Genomic DNA, 14,039 nt, shown 5'->3' with positions numbered 1-14,039 from the left:
ATATCTAGTCGAGAGTGGTGCTGACTGAAAACAGATGATTTGGAGCGATTCGCGCGCCATCTGTTGGTCATTCTAAGGACTTATTGAACTACCCTCGTATAACCAAAAAGGCAAATTTTCAACAAAGCAGTTAAATTTTCGAATGGAAAAGATGAATTTTTGACAAAATAGTACAATTTTTTATCAAATAATTAAGCTTTTAACAAAATAGTAGAGTTTTTAACACATTGTTGAATTTTCAACATGTTGCATGTTCAACAAAATAGCTGTATTTTTAAGCAAAACGGACGAATTAAAAAAATGGTTGAATGTTCAACTAAAACAGATTAATTATCAACCAAATATTTGCATCTTTAACCACAAAGTATCGAATTTCTACCAGAAAAGTCCAATTTTCAAACCAAATAGAGGAATTCTAAACTAAAAAAATCAATTTCAATCAGAAATGCAATCGTTAAATTTATATTAGAAAAAAAAATTGGTTTTCAAAAACCACAACAACAAAACTCTATTTCCACCGAAAAGATCAATTTTTAAATAAAAAGATGAATCTTCAACTAATAAAAAGAGTTTGTAATAAAGTATTTCAAATTTGATCCAAATAGTTGAATTTTCAACCAAGAAGATTAATTTTTTTGCAAAAAGATTGGTTTTTAACTAAAAACAATCAATTTTCAACTAATAATGGAATAGTTAAATGGTCATTTCAAGCATTATTTTTCAACAAAAAAAAAACAATTATTTTCAACAACATTGTTAAATCTTCAACCAAAAAAATAATTTTTTAAGAAATTAGTTTAACTTTTAATCAAATTTTTTAATTTTGAAATCAAAAAAGCGAATAATCTACAAAGCAGTTGAATTTTCAACCAAATGGTTGAGTTTTCAATCAAGAAGATTAATGTTCTACCAAAGTATGACGAATTTACAAACTAAAATACATAAATATTACAAAAAAAGTTGAATTTTTAATTAAAAACTATGAATTTTGAACGATTAAGATGATAGTTTAATTTTTGGGTTAAAACATAAATTTTCGGCTAAACAATATTAATTTGGAACAAAATAGTTAAATGTTCAACCCATAAATGAAATCAATCAATAATAAAATAAATCAATCAATATAATATAATAATATACAATATATACAATATATGTTGTATATAAGTAAATAAAATCAATATAATAAAATAAATAAAATTAGGAATTTATTGTAAATTTATTTATGAATTTATTTCAATCAAAAAAGATGAATTACATCGAAAAACTTGATAGTTCTATCATCGACTAGAAACGATCAATTTCAAAACAGTTAATTCTCAGTTAAAACAAATTTTCAACAAAATTGTTCAATCTTTAACCAAGTAGTATAATTTTTAACCAAACGAGACAAATAAAATTCGGAATAAAAAATATAATAGTAGATTTTACAATGAAGTACAATTAACTTTCAATGAAAAGTAGTTGGATTTTTTATTAGATTCTATTAATTTTTTTCAAACAAAGAAAAAAAGAGGAATCATTTTGTTCAAGTCCAAAAAGGGGAATAGGGAACAGAGTGGGAAGTTTGTGTTTAGATTGTTTACTTGTAAAATAAAATTACTAATTTTTATTTTTTTATAAATTTAAAAACATTGTTATTGACATTTATTTTTTCCATACGTAATATTATATTCTGCGCCAAAAATTACGTCACAATCCTTGTTACCCCCCCCCCTCCCTGAAAGTTGGGACGTAGTTTTTGAACGGCACAGTGTGTTTATTCTAATTACTTAAATATGCAGGCTGCTTGGAGGATGATGTACTGGAACGATTTTTATACACAAAAAAGGGAAAATATTCGAAAACAAATGACGAAAATTATCTAGAATTTTTAGTGATTGGAAAAAGTGTTTCTTGGCATGAAGCTCAAGCATATTGTCCCTCCTATGAAATAAAAAAAGCATCAAGATTGACTTCCCAAAATGTGGTACCAGAGGCAAGAATAGCCTTTGATTTTTCAGCAGAAGATAAAAAGAAAGTTTCCCATACTGGCAGTAAATTAGCCGTTGTTGATGATATGGAAATTAAAAACTGGCTCGCTGGGATGCTATCCGAATCAAATTATCGTTCGTTTTATATCATTTAATATAAATTTTCTCAAATTAGAGTTTTTTATAATTAGGGAACAGATGAAAACCACTGTGAAGTCAGATGACGAGCGCAGCTCGGATCTCACGTGTGGGGATCCCCTGTTAGAACAACAGCAAGCATTCGCGCGCACGACGCACATGCTTCTTGCTTCGTGACCCCCTCTCCACTGGGCCGCAAGCCCCCCTTTTTTTGAGAGCCGAGCTGCACTCGTCAGATAACTTCACAGTGGCTCTAATCCATTTCCTTTTCATTAGTAAATCAGAAGGCATTATTTATCAACTAAAAATAAATTTGTCAATTGAATCCTGTGTCGCAGTATACGATGGTTTGTGGATTGGTGGTTACAAAAAAAAATCAGCTGCAAACTGGACATGGATTGGAGAAAAAAGTGATGAAGATTCCATTATTCCTCAATCTGTACTAAATCAGAATTATCCATCGTGGTTGGGTAATGTGAATCAAGAGCCTTCAGAACAAAATTGTTTATTATTCAATAGGTTAGGACATGACATGCCGGTTTTTCTACCGGAAAATTGTTACCTTAGAAGGCCCTTCATTTGTGTTCGAGTAGGTAAGAACCATCAGAATTAAAAGAAAGTAATAAAAAATAAAAATAATACATGGATTAAAAAAAATATATTTTATAACATGAATATCTTATAATGGTAACAATTTTTAGTGATTTATAGTTTACTGAGATCACAGTGGTTTATCAGTTCAATTGTAGGAAAAATAAGGGGAATTTTCTTTGTAAAAAGAGGATTTAAAAAAAGTGGAAATATTTTTTTAACCTAACATGAAAAAAAAATTAATAACTGCAAAATTAAACACAAAGAAAACAATTGTATTGAAATAATCTATTTCTGGTGAAAACCGCTAACCCACTCTATTATAAATATTTTTAATATTTTTAAAAATCTATTGATTTTTTAATTAACAGTAGCAATTTTAGACGAAAAACATGAGCAAAAGATAAAAAGAAATTATTTAAGATTGTAAATATTCTTTGAAATCGTTCAAAAATCTTGTATCTTTTTTGAATTTTAATGATTTTTTATTAAAAGTACTGATTTCTGAAATAAAACGTTATCAAAACCGACAATTACAACAGAAATTGTTATGCAAAATCCTGTTATAAAAAACAAGAATCCAACGACAAAATTTGGACCACAACGAATAAACGAAAACCAAAAAAAAACCCTATTGTAATCTGAAAAAAGAAACCCAAAAAAACAAAAAAAATAAAATAAAATAAAGTAAAAAAACAAAAAATATAAAATAAAATTTTCGGAAAAAAAAATAATAAAAAGGAGGAAAGAAAAATGAGAAGGCAGCCAAATACATCCCCTTCCTTCTCTTTTTCTTTCTTTCGTCTTTTTTATTTTTATGACCATCAAATTACAATAAATAGAAAATAAAAGACATAAATAAATAAATTTGCATTACCAACGTTTCGGTACTCATACAGTAGTACCCTTATCAAGGCAAGAAAATTTTAAGTAGTAGAAATTGACAGCACCCACGAACAGATGCTCTCTCTCTTATGTTTTTTTATTTTCATTTTATTGTAATTTGATGGTCATAAAAATAAAAAAAGACGAAAGAAAGAAAAAGAGAAGGAAGGGGATGCGGTTGGCTGCCTTCTCATTTTTCTTTCCTCTTTTTTATTTTTTTTCCGAAAATTTTATTTTATTTTATATTTTTTTTTATTTTATTTATTTTTTTTTTTCAGATCACAATAGGATTTCTTTTTTGGTTTTCGTTTATTCATTGTGGTCCAAATTTGGTCGTTGGATTCTTGTTTTTTATAACAGGATTTTGTATCAATTTGGTTATTGGACGTTAAATGGGATTTTTAATTTGGATTTTGGTGTAATTTAAATTTCGTAAATTTTAGAAATAGTTATTTTAGTGACTGCATCTTCTTTGAAATCTATTGATTTTTGTCAAAAACCCGCTGCCTTAATCTACAGTTGTACACAAAATTTAACTTTTTTTTAATCAGATTATTTTTTTACTAAAAGTCACTGGTGTAAAACACCAACATAACCTATAATTGGTAAGAATTAAAAAAATTTTAAATAACAATTGCCAATTAATAAGAGTCAAACATCAAATCATTTTTCGATTAATAACATCAAACATCCAAATTGTTTAAAAGATTCTAAACCTGGTTCAATGTATAACTATTTTTATTTGTAAATATAATTTTTCGATAAAAATGGCCAACACAACCTAAAATTGTTAAAAAGTTTTGAATATTCTTTAAATATCATTTTTTCAATATTCAAAATGCCTCTTTTTAATGTAAAACGTTGCGTGACCTAAATTTATTGAAAAATTATTAATCTTCTTCGAAAGCTCGCGAATTTAAATAAAAAATTTCAATTTACGACATAAAACAGTAACATATACCATAACAGAAAATTGGTCACAATTGTGAATCTTTTTCAAAACCTAATGATTTTTGTTTAAAACAACCGTTTTCTTAGACAAACGTGAATATAATCTGAATTATTGAAAAGTGTAAATCTTACTCGAAATATAATGAGCTTTATTTCAAAATAAACTTTTTGATGTAAAACACTAACGTAACTTAAAACTGGTATACAAAATTATGAAAATTTAAAATCTACGTTATCGTTTGAAAATATTGTAAAGTTTTAGGGAAACAACGTTGACAACAAAAAATCGTAAATTGTTGAACAAATTTTAATCTTTGAAATCTTATAATTTTTTTTTAAATACCCAATTTCAGTGTGACATGCTGACGTAACCTAAAATTGTTCAAAATTAGACATCTTTATGATTAGTTTTGTTTAAAAATTCCAATTTCCAGTGAAACAACCAACAATTTTTTTTTAATTTAAAGTATTTTTCGAAGCTTTCCAATTTCTTATCAAAATTATTTTTGAAAAAAAAACTATTTCCAGTGAAAAGCATTAAAATAAAACGTCTATAATATTTTAATAATTTATTAGACAAATTGAAAGTTTATTTTAACCGTGAAAAAATATTTGAAAAGCCTTGATATTTCTTAATGCACACAAGGTTTTCTGTAATTATTGTTAATAAAAATTATTTTAGGTTACTTTCAAGTTTAAAATTACCTAATCTTTAAACTGATTTATAAAATTGAAAAAAGGCTTTTTGATTTTATTTTTTGCGCAAATCCTCAACAATTTGCCTTTATCTTTCTTCATTGGATCGTAGTTACTCCAAGCTACTCGTCGTCTTCTCATTAATGGCCACGAGTTCCGTATAATTCTTGAAGAATTATTCGACAATTTAAAAAAAGAGAAAAAAGGGATGGATAAAATCTCAAATATGGGTAATATAGAGGATTTAGAGAATAAGGTGAAAATAGGTGAAGAAGTAGAATAGTTTAGTGGAAAAACTTTAGGAAATTGTAGAATTTAATAGACTCTCTATACGGAGTAAACATGAAATTGAATCAAATTCTAACAACAGACAAATTTTATATTCTTTCATCAATAGTTTCTCATTAAAATTCTATTAAATCCCATTGACAAAGGACTTGTATTACATACTACATTCCAAATTCTTGGAATTTTGATCCAACTCTATCCTTCGAAAAATCTTATATTCTTTTCTCTACAGTTTCTCAATGAAATTCTATAAAATCGGATCTGCTCTAGACTTGTATTAAGGCCTACGTATCAGAATCTCGAAAAATTTTATCAAATTTTATCGCTCGAGAATTTTAATTAATTTTAATTAATTAATTCTCAAAATTAATAAATTTTCGTAAATTTTCAACACTATTCAATTTTGGAATTCTTTCTAAATCCAGGCAGAAAGAAAGAGGAAAACTTGGTAGAGCAAGTTGGTAATACAACTGTAGATGGATATCAATATACTCTTTACGGAACAGTCAACAAACAAAATCCGAATAATTTTAACCAATTGGGAATCAGAAAATTGAATGGCGGGGGTATCAAGTGGAAAACTGCTCGATTAGAATGTCGAATTAGAGGACAGCAACTGGCCACGGTTTTGACAAACGAAGCTGCTTCAGCGATTGCAGAAGTTATGTTGAAAAGCAGACCATGTGCGTACGTAAAATAAAATGTTTATTTTATTCTTCTGCACGAAGAACAACAAATAAAAGAGATTGAAAATTTGCCGTTAAATTTTTTTTGCTAAAATTTTGCTTTTTCTGAAATTTATTTAGGGCTACTCCAAAAATTAAAATTAGTTCAATTGCCGACCAAGTAGTTGAATTTTCGACCAAAAGATTTGAATTATTAAAAAAAAAAATATAGTTAATATTTTAACCAGGATAAAATTTACATTTCGAGTCGAAAACAGGCGATTTTTCCAAAAAATAGTTTCATCTCAATTAAAAGAAATTCATTGTCAAACAAAAAATAGGTGAAATTACAACCAAGAAGATTCATTTGCTACCAAAAAGGACACATTTGCAAACAAAATACATACATTCTTAACCAAATTGTTGAATTTTCCAAAAACTCAATAAATATTCAAGTAAAATAGTTGCATTTTAAAACAAAAAAGATAATCTTTTAAACCAAAATTCTATGGGTCAATTTTCCATAAAAAAACAAATTTTCTGCACAAATTTTAATCTACTGTCAAATAGTTCAATTTTCCCAAATTGTTGAATTTTTAAGCCAAAAAGACGAATTTTTGCAATACAAATGCAATAGCTAGCATCTTAACCAAAAAAGATTTTAATTTTTAATAAGAAACCATTGAATTTTATCATGGAAAGGCGAATTTTGAACAAAGCTGTAATAATGGATATGTTAGTCAAAAGATATTTTAAATTTTATTAAAAACAGTTGAATTTCACGAATAAAAAGTTCGACAAATATTTGAGTTTTTAGCACAAAGTTCATTTTTAATTAAACAGTTAAATTATTATTAAAGAAAGTCATTTTTTGAGTTTTCAACAATGCAATTTAGCTTTAAAAAAAAACAGATTAATTTTCAAATAAAAATATGAATTCCTAACTAAAAAAATTATGTTTGAAGGAAATAGTTCAATATTCATCCACTGAGTTGAATTTTCAACCTAAAAAGATGAGTTTTCAACAAAAATGTAATAGTTAATATCTCAAACAAAAAAGTTTTTAATTTTTTAATAAAAACAGTTGAATATAACCAAAAATATGAATTTTCAACAAAATATTTGAATCTTCAACTAAACTAGAACAATTTTAAACCAGACAGTTGCACTTCTAACCAAAAAATTAAGTTTCTACCGAAAAAGCGCATTTTTAACATAATACATTAATTTGCAACAAAATATACAAATTTTTATTCCAATAGATAAATTTCTAAACAGAAGGTTTAATTTCTTACTAAACAAGTAAAATTTTTTAACAAATTACCTTCATTGTTAACTAAAAATGGAATATTTAAATTTTCACTTGAAGCAATTCATTTTTAACCAAAGACAAAGGAATGGTCAACAAAATAGCTCAGTTGTTAACCAAAGAACTTTTTCTTGTAAATTGAAATTATGAATATTCAACTATAAAAATAAATATTTAAGAAAGTAGTTTTTTAACAGAAAGATTTCAAACTAAAACAGAATAATTTTTAACAAGGCAGTTATAATTTGATTTAAAAACGATTAAATTTATACAAAATTGAAGAAATTTAAATTAGATAAAAATCCAAATTAAAAATCCTATTTAGCGACCAATAATCAAATTGATGCAAACTCATGTTTAAAAAAACACAAGAATTCAAGAACCGAATTTGGACGAAAACGAACAAACAAAAACAAAAAATCCTATTGTAATCTGAAAAAAAATGTTCAAAAATAAAAAAGAGGAAAGAAAAAAAGAAGGCAGCCAATCGCATCCCCTTCCTTTTCTTTGTCTTTCTTTCGTCTTTTTCACTTTTATTATCATAAAATTACAATAAAATAACATTTGAAATAAAAATAAATAAAATTGCATTACCAACGTTTTGGTAGGTACTCGTACATTACCCTTATCAAGGCAATAAAAATTTAATAGGTTGAAATTGACAGTAACCACGAAGAGCTCTCTTTGATACCAGAGAATCGAATGGGGATAAGTTAAATGTAATTAATCATGGTAGCATAACTTTTATTTAACTTATCCAAATCAGTTTTTAAATTAATAGATAACTTTTGTTGCTTTTTAATATAAAGCATTACCATAAATTCTCTCTTTCTCTCATTATTTTCACTATGCAAAATTTGAACATTATTCCAGTCAAACTAATGGTGAAAATCAACAAAAATTTATCAGTGAATCCATTTTAAATGGTGTACGGAAAATAGTATAAATTAAAAATTTTTTTAACATTAGGTCAATAGTTTTAGAAGTTTGGCCAAAAATGGAAGAATATAAGTATTAAACAAACTATATTCCTTTAAATCTTTCTGACTATCTGCAAGCAAATTATTATTCTGTTTGTTTTTGATTTGTTGAACTTTAATTGCAATATGTTTCTCAATTAAATTTTGTGTATAGTGATTCAGAAAAAGGATATTCCTAACAATATTCAAATTTCTCGTGTGAAATAAGAAATGGGACAAACCTAGAGCTCTGTCTACTAAGTTTTTGATTACTGCAGTTTTGTTTTGAAAAGGATGAGCAGAAAGGAAATTTAAAATTCTACCCGGATATGTACTTTTTCTATACCAATTGGTAATAATATTACCATCCCAACCCTTAATTACTTCTATTTCCAAAAAACTGATTCTATTATCCTGTTCTATTTCATGAGTAAATTGAAGTTTTGGATGAAAACTCTTAAAAGCATCAATTACCATCTGCAACTTTGCTAGAGGAACACATAATAAGGTATGGTCGACAAACCGAAAACGAAAAAGCAAAAACCTCCAAATCTTCCATCACTATTTCTGCTAAAATCTGAGAAATGACTGAATCTGTGGGAGTACCAAAATTCTGTCTATGAAAAGATCCATTAAGTTTAAAATAAGTTGACTCCATAATAAAAACTATCCCCTCATAAAATATTTTTGACATAATCCAGTACGAGTTTTTATATTAACCCATCTATTTAAAATTGCCTGTTAAATTAATTCAAAGGGTATACTCGGAAACTTTGAAATAATATCCAAAGAAATCATTACATGGTCATCCAGAACAGTTTTCTGAATAATGCTTTTTTGAAATTGCCAGCTATTTGACATTGTATTTATAAGTTGTGATATTCTTGAAATGTTAACAAATTTCGAGATTTTTCTTTTCAAAGTAATTTTTGTAATAGAAAATTTGAACAAACTTGAAGCAATTTTAAATTCTCACTACTAAATTTATTTATCAAAGATGTTTCAAATCATGTTAATTTTTTAAAGTCCAAAATTTCCAGAATTAGAAGTGAATTAGAAGTTTGTTTACAACAAGATGAAATTATTGATCTTTTAAAACATCAGATTCTCCTAAATCAAAGATTTTTAGGTATTGACGTAAAACATGATAACAAATTTTATAAGTTGATACATCAGCAAACTAATGTTCAAGAGCAAAATTTAAATTTACATAGGATTTTTGAAGGATATAAAGATCCTTGGTTTGTAAATTTGACATATATTCACATTACTGATTCAGTTACAGCTATTCTCAGATTAGGTCAAGGTTTCAGGAAGTGTGTGATAAAAAGTAAGGCAAAAAAAATTATGGAAATAGTAAAAGATGTTGAATCAAATCCATACAAAATTCCTATTTTGGATCAGCAGGATTTTCGAAACAAGGTGTTGCACTTGTCAAAGAGCTATGTTGATAAAAATGGTTTGCATATCAGTGATATTGTTCGTACAATTTTTCAAGGTTTCATAATGACGAAAGAATTTCTTAGAAACAACCCTGATATAGTTTGCATGAATGCTGATAAAGGCAGTGTTACTGTTTGTATGAAAAAATCAGATTATGTTAGGGACATGGAGAATTTGCTTTGCGATCATGATAGTTTTCAATTATCACATGAAAATCCGCTTAAAAAATAAAAAAGAGACACTTTTAAGATGGTTGCCATTTGGAGAAAGAAAGAACTTCTGGGAAAGGACATAAGATGGACTGATATTAACACTGAAGACACAGTTCTTGCAAGATGTTATGATTTGAGAAAAATTCATAAAGATGGATATCCCCTAAAAATAGTGATTTTAACTATTAATGCTCCCACAACATTTTTAGAACAGAATTTTATTTTCATTCTCAAGGATTCTATGACAACTTCTATATATAATGTAAAAAATAGCTGGGATTTTCAAAAAAGAATTATTCAGAAAACGGTTCCGGATGACCATGTAATGATTTCTTTGGATGTTATTGCAATGTTTCCGAGTATACCCCTTGAATTAGTTAAACAGGCAATTTTAAATATATGGGATACTATAAAAACTCATACACGATCATGTCAAAAAGATTTTATCGAAGGGATAGTTTTTATGAGTAAGTCAACTTATTTTAAACCTAATGGATCTTTTTATAGACAAAATTCTGGTACTCTCGCAGGTTCAATCATTTCTCCGATTTTAGCAGAAATAGTGATGGAAGATTTGGAGGTTTTTGCTTTTAGGAAATTAGATTTTGTTTTGCCCTTTCCTTTTCGGTTTGTCGACGATACCTTATTATGTATTCCTCTAGCAAAATTGCAGATGGTTTATTGATGCTTTTGACAGTTTTCATCCAAAACTTCAATGTACTCATGAAATAGAACAGGATAATTGAATCAGTTTTTTGTAAATAGAAGTAATTAAGGATTGGGATGGTAATATTATTACCAATTGGTATAGAAAAAGTACATATCCGGGTAGGATTTTAAATTTCGTTTCTGCTCATCCTTTTCAAAACAAAATTGCAGTAATCAAAAACTTAGTTGACAGAGCTCTAAGTTTGTCCCATTTCTCATTTCACACGAGAAATTTGAATATTGTTAGGAATATCCTTTTTCTAAATCATTATCCAAAAAAGTTAATTGAGAAACATATTGCAATTAGAGTTCAACAAATCGAAAACAAACAGAGTAATAATTTGCTTGCAGATAATCAGAAAGAGTTAAAGGAATATAGTTCGTTTAATACTTATGTTCTTCCATTTTTTGCCAAACTTCTAAAACTATTGACCTTATGTTAAAAAAATTTTAAATTTGTACTATTTTCCGTATACCATTTAAAATAGATTCACTGATAAATTTTTCCAAAGATCCTGTGGATAATTTTGAATTTTTTGCCGGACAGTCAAAGGAATTTTTTGATGTTGACTATGAGTTTGACTGGGATAATGTTCAAATTTTGCATAGGGAAAATAATGAGAGAAAGAGAGAATTCATGGAAATGCTTTATATTAAAAAACTAAAAAGGTATCTATTAATTTAAAAACTGATTTGGATAAGTAGAACAAAAGTTATGCTTATATGATTAATTACATTTAACGAGGCTGTTTCATGAATTTTGTTTTTCTTTTACTTTCTCTATTTCTGATGTAATTGTGACAAATATTTAAATTGTGTCTACAACGGTTTAGTCTACTGACCCTCATTCGATTCTCAGTTATCAAAGAAAGAGCACCTGTTCGTGGGAGCTGTCAATATCTACCTATTAAATTTTTTTGTCTTGATAAGAGTACTCTACGAGTAACAAAACGTTGGTAATGCAATTTTATTTATTTTTATTTTAAATGTTATTTTATTTTAATTTTATGATAATAAAAATAAAAAAGACGAAAAAAGAAAAAGAGAAGGACGGGGATGTGATTGGCTGCCTTTTCATTTTTCTTTCCCCTTTTCTATTTTTGTAAAATTTTTTTTGCATAAATTTATACAAAAAAGATTGATTTTCAAGACAAAAAGATAAATTTTCAACAAAAAATTGGCATTTTAAACCAAAAAAGGATGCGTTTTCATCAAGATCGTCGAATTTTTAATATAATAATTGAATTTTTAACACAATAATAAATTTAACAACCAAAAAAGATGAACACTTGACCATAAATGTAATAGTCGACATCTTATTGGAAAAGAAGGAACTTTCAACCAACAAAAGAAATAGGAATTTTGATTATTTATGGCTGTAAACATAATAGTTCAAGTAAAAATCGAAGTTTATTTTGAAATTTGTATTGAGAACTAATACTTTTTGTTTGAAAATACAACTTTGAAAATTGTTATTATTGGTTCTAATAAAAAAACTTCAATTTGATCGAAATTTTCTTTCTTTCTTGATTTAATCGAAAGTTGAACTACTTACTTGAAAATTCATTTTCTAAGTTAAAAATTCTTATCTATAGTAGAAAATTAATCTATTTGGCTAAAAATTTAACTAACTAGTTGAAACATTTTTTTTCAAATTCATCTTTTTTTACTGAAAATTTTTACTTTCGTTTGAAAATTCAACAATCATGATGAAATTTGAATTTTTAGTAGAAAAGCAATTTTTTGTTAACATTACAAATGTTTCATTTTTAATTAATTCGTTATAATTCAGAATTCAAGTCTTTTTTTTTAATTTGTCTTTATTAGTGAAATTCAAATGTTTTTTATTTTTAATTATAATCTTTTTTAGTTTAAATATAAACTATTACATTTTTGGTTGAAAATTCATCTTCATAGGTTAAATGGTTTTTTGTAAACTTCACAGGTAAAAACTATTTGGTTAAAAATTTATCTGCTTTTTTAAAAATGGGTTTATTTATTTGTTGAAAATTCATATTTCCTGGTTGAAAATTCAACATTTTGGATGAACTTTTTTTTCTCTTTAATGACTAAATAATCTTTCTTTGTTAAAATTACAACTCTTGTTCAAAATTTTTCTTGGAAATTCATTTCCTTTGGTATACTAATTTAATTTTTAGTTTGTGAAAAACGTAACTTTTTGGTTGAAAATGAATCAAATATTACATTTTCTATTCAAAATTGACCTTTCTCATTTAAAAGTTGACCTACTTCTTAATTCATAACAAACTGTGAGATTTTACCAAAAACCTCCCCTCCACCCAAATCGTCTGACGTTAGTTTTCGTAGATCCGAAAATAAATTCACAACAAAATTTAGTAAGAACAAATTGCGAATTTCATAGATTACAAATTAAATTGGTATAACTAAATTATAAAATTAATGGAAATCATTTTGGAATAAATTTTGGTAAAAAAATTTTAGCAATGGAAAGTGCATGGCTGGGTGGTTGGAGCTTGGATGGTTCAGAATGGACTTGGATTACCTCAGGAACTTCTCTTTCCTCCAAAAAATCAAGTGCTACTTCTTATCCTCCATGGCTTGAAAGTCGACCTATTATTTATGAAAATAAATTCGGTGATGAAGGTCTTGGAAGGGAAAGTAGGTGTCTTGTTCTGGACAGACATGTTTGTCCAGGACACATTCGCCCTGTTTTTTTAGACTTGGACTGTGACAAAGATAGACCTTTCATTTGTCAAAATGGTACGAGAACAAATCTGTTAAAAATATTCTTGAACGCGTTGTTTTACTATTCTAAAATAAAAAAAAATCGCATGTCACAGTTGATAAAAACAAATTAACACAAGTTAAGGTAATATTTACTTTTAATGATTTTTACGAATTTTCGAGTAAATGGTTTAAGACCTTTCGGAAAACCTTGTTTTCAGTCCAAAATTGAAATATTAGTCAAGGATAATTTCAGAACGAAACACTGTGAGTAATATTATATTACATTTGCGTTTTTTTACTCGTTAGTGTTTCACAGCCGCGAATATTGATGTTAATGTCCTTCTTTTATTAGTTCAATTTATTATTGATAAATTTTGAAAAGTTTGATTAATGACCTATGATTGAGTTATTTTACGAGGGTAGTTCAATAAGTCTTTAGAATGAAGTATAAAAACAATTTTTTTTGGGTAAATTTTTTTTTTATTTTTCAACATAATCTCCTTGGAGCTCTA

General features: G+C 26.9%; 1 protein-coding gene across 3 annotated transcripts in view; it reads left to right on the top strand.

Moving 5' to 3' along the window:
• Positions 1-14,039, top strand: part of LOC117175090 — a 30,643-nt gene that overhangs the window by 1,661 nt on the left and 14,943 nt on the right. The window contains exons 2-5 of one of the 3 annotated variants that reach the window (XM_033364635.1): positions 1,785-2,108; positions 2,450-2,704; positions 5,948-6,205; positions 13,282-13,458. In XM_033364635.1, coding sequence (XP_033220526.1) covers positions 1,785-2,108; positions 2,450-2,704; positions 5,948-6,205; positions 13,282-13,458 — 1,014 coding nt within the window. Of the gene's footprint in view, positions 1-1,784; positions 2,109-2,449; positions 2,705-5,947; positions 6,206-13,281; positions 13,561-14,039 lie in introns of all 3 variants that reach the window. The other 2 variants (XM_033364634.1, XM_033364636.1) reach the window with 2 other exon arrangements.

Source organism: Belonocnema kinseyi, chromosome 6 (genome assembly GCF_010883055.1).
Source record: "Belonocnema kinseyi isolate 2016_QV_RU_SX_M_011 chromosome 6, B_treatae_v1, whole genome shotgun sequence".
In the NCBI taxonomy this organism is placed as follows: domain Eukaryota; kingdom Metazoa; phylum Arthropoda; class Insecta; order Hymenoptera; family Cynipidae; genus Belonocnema; species Belonocnema kinseyi.
The sequence above is the reverse complement of the archived record's forward strand: the minus strand, read 5'-3'. Positions and strand labels throughout refer to the sequence as shown.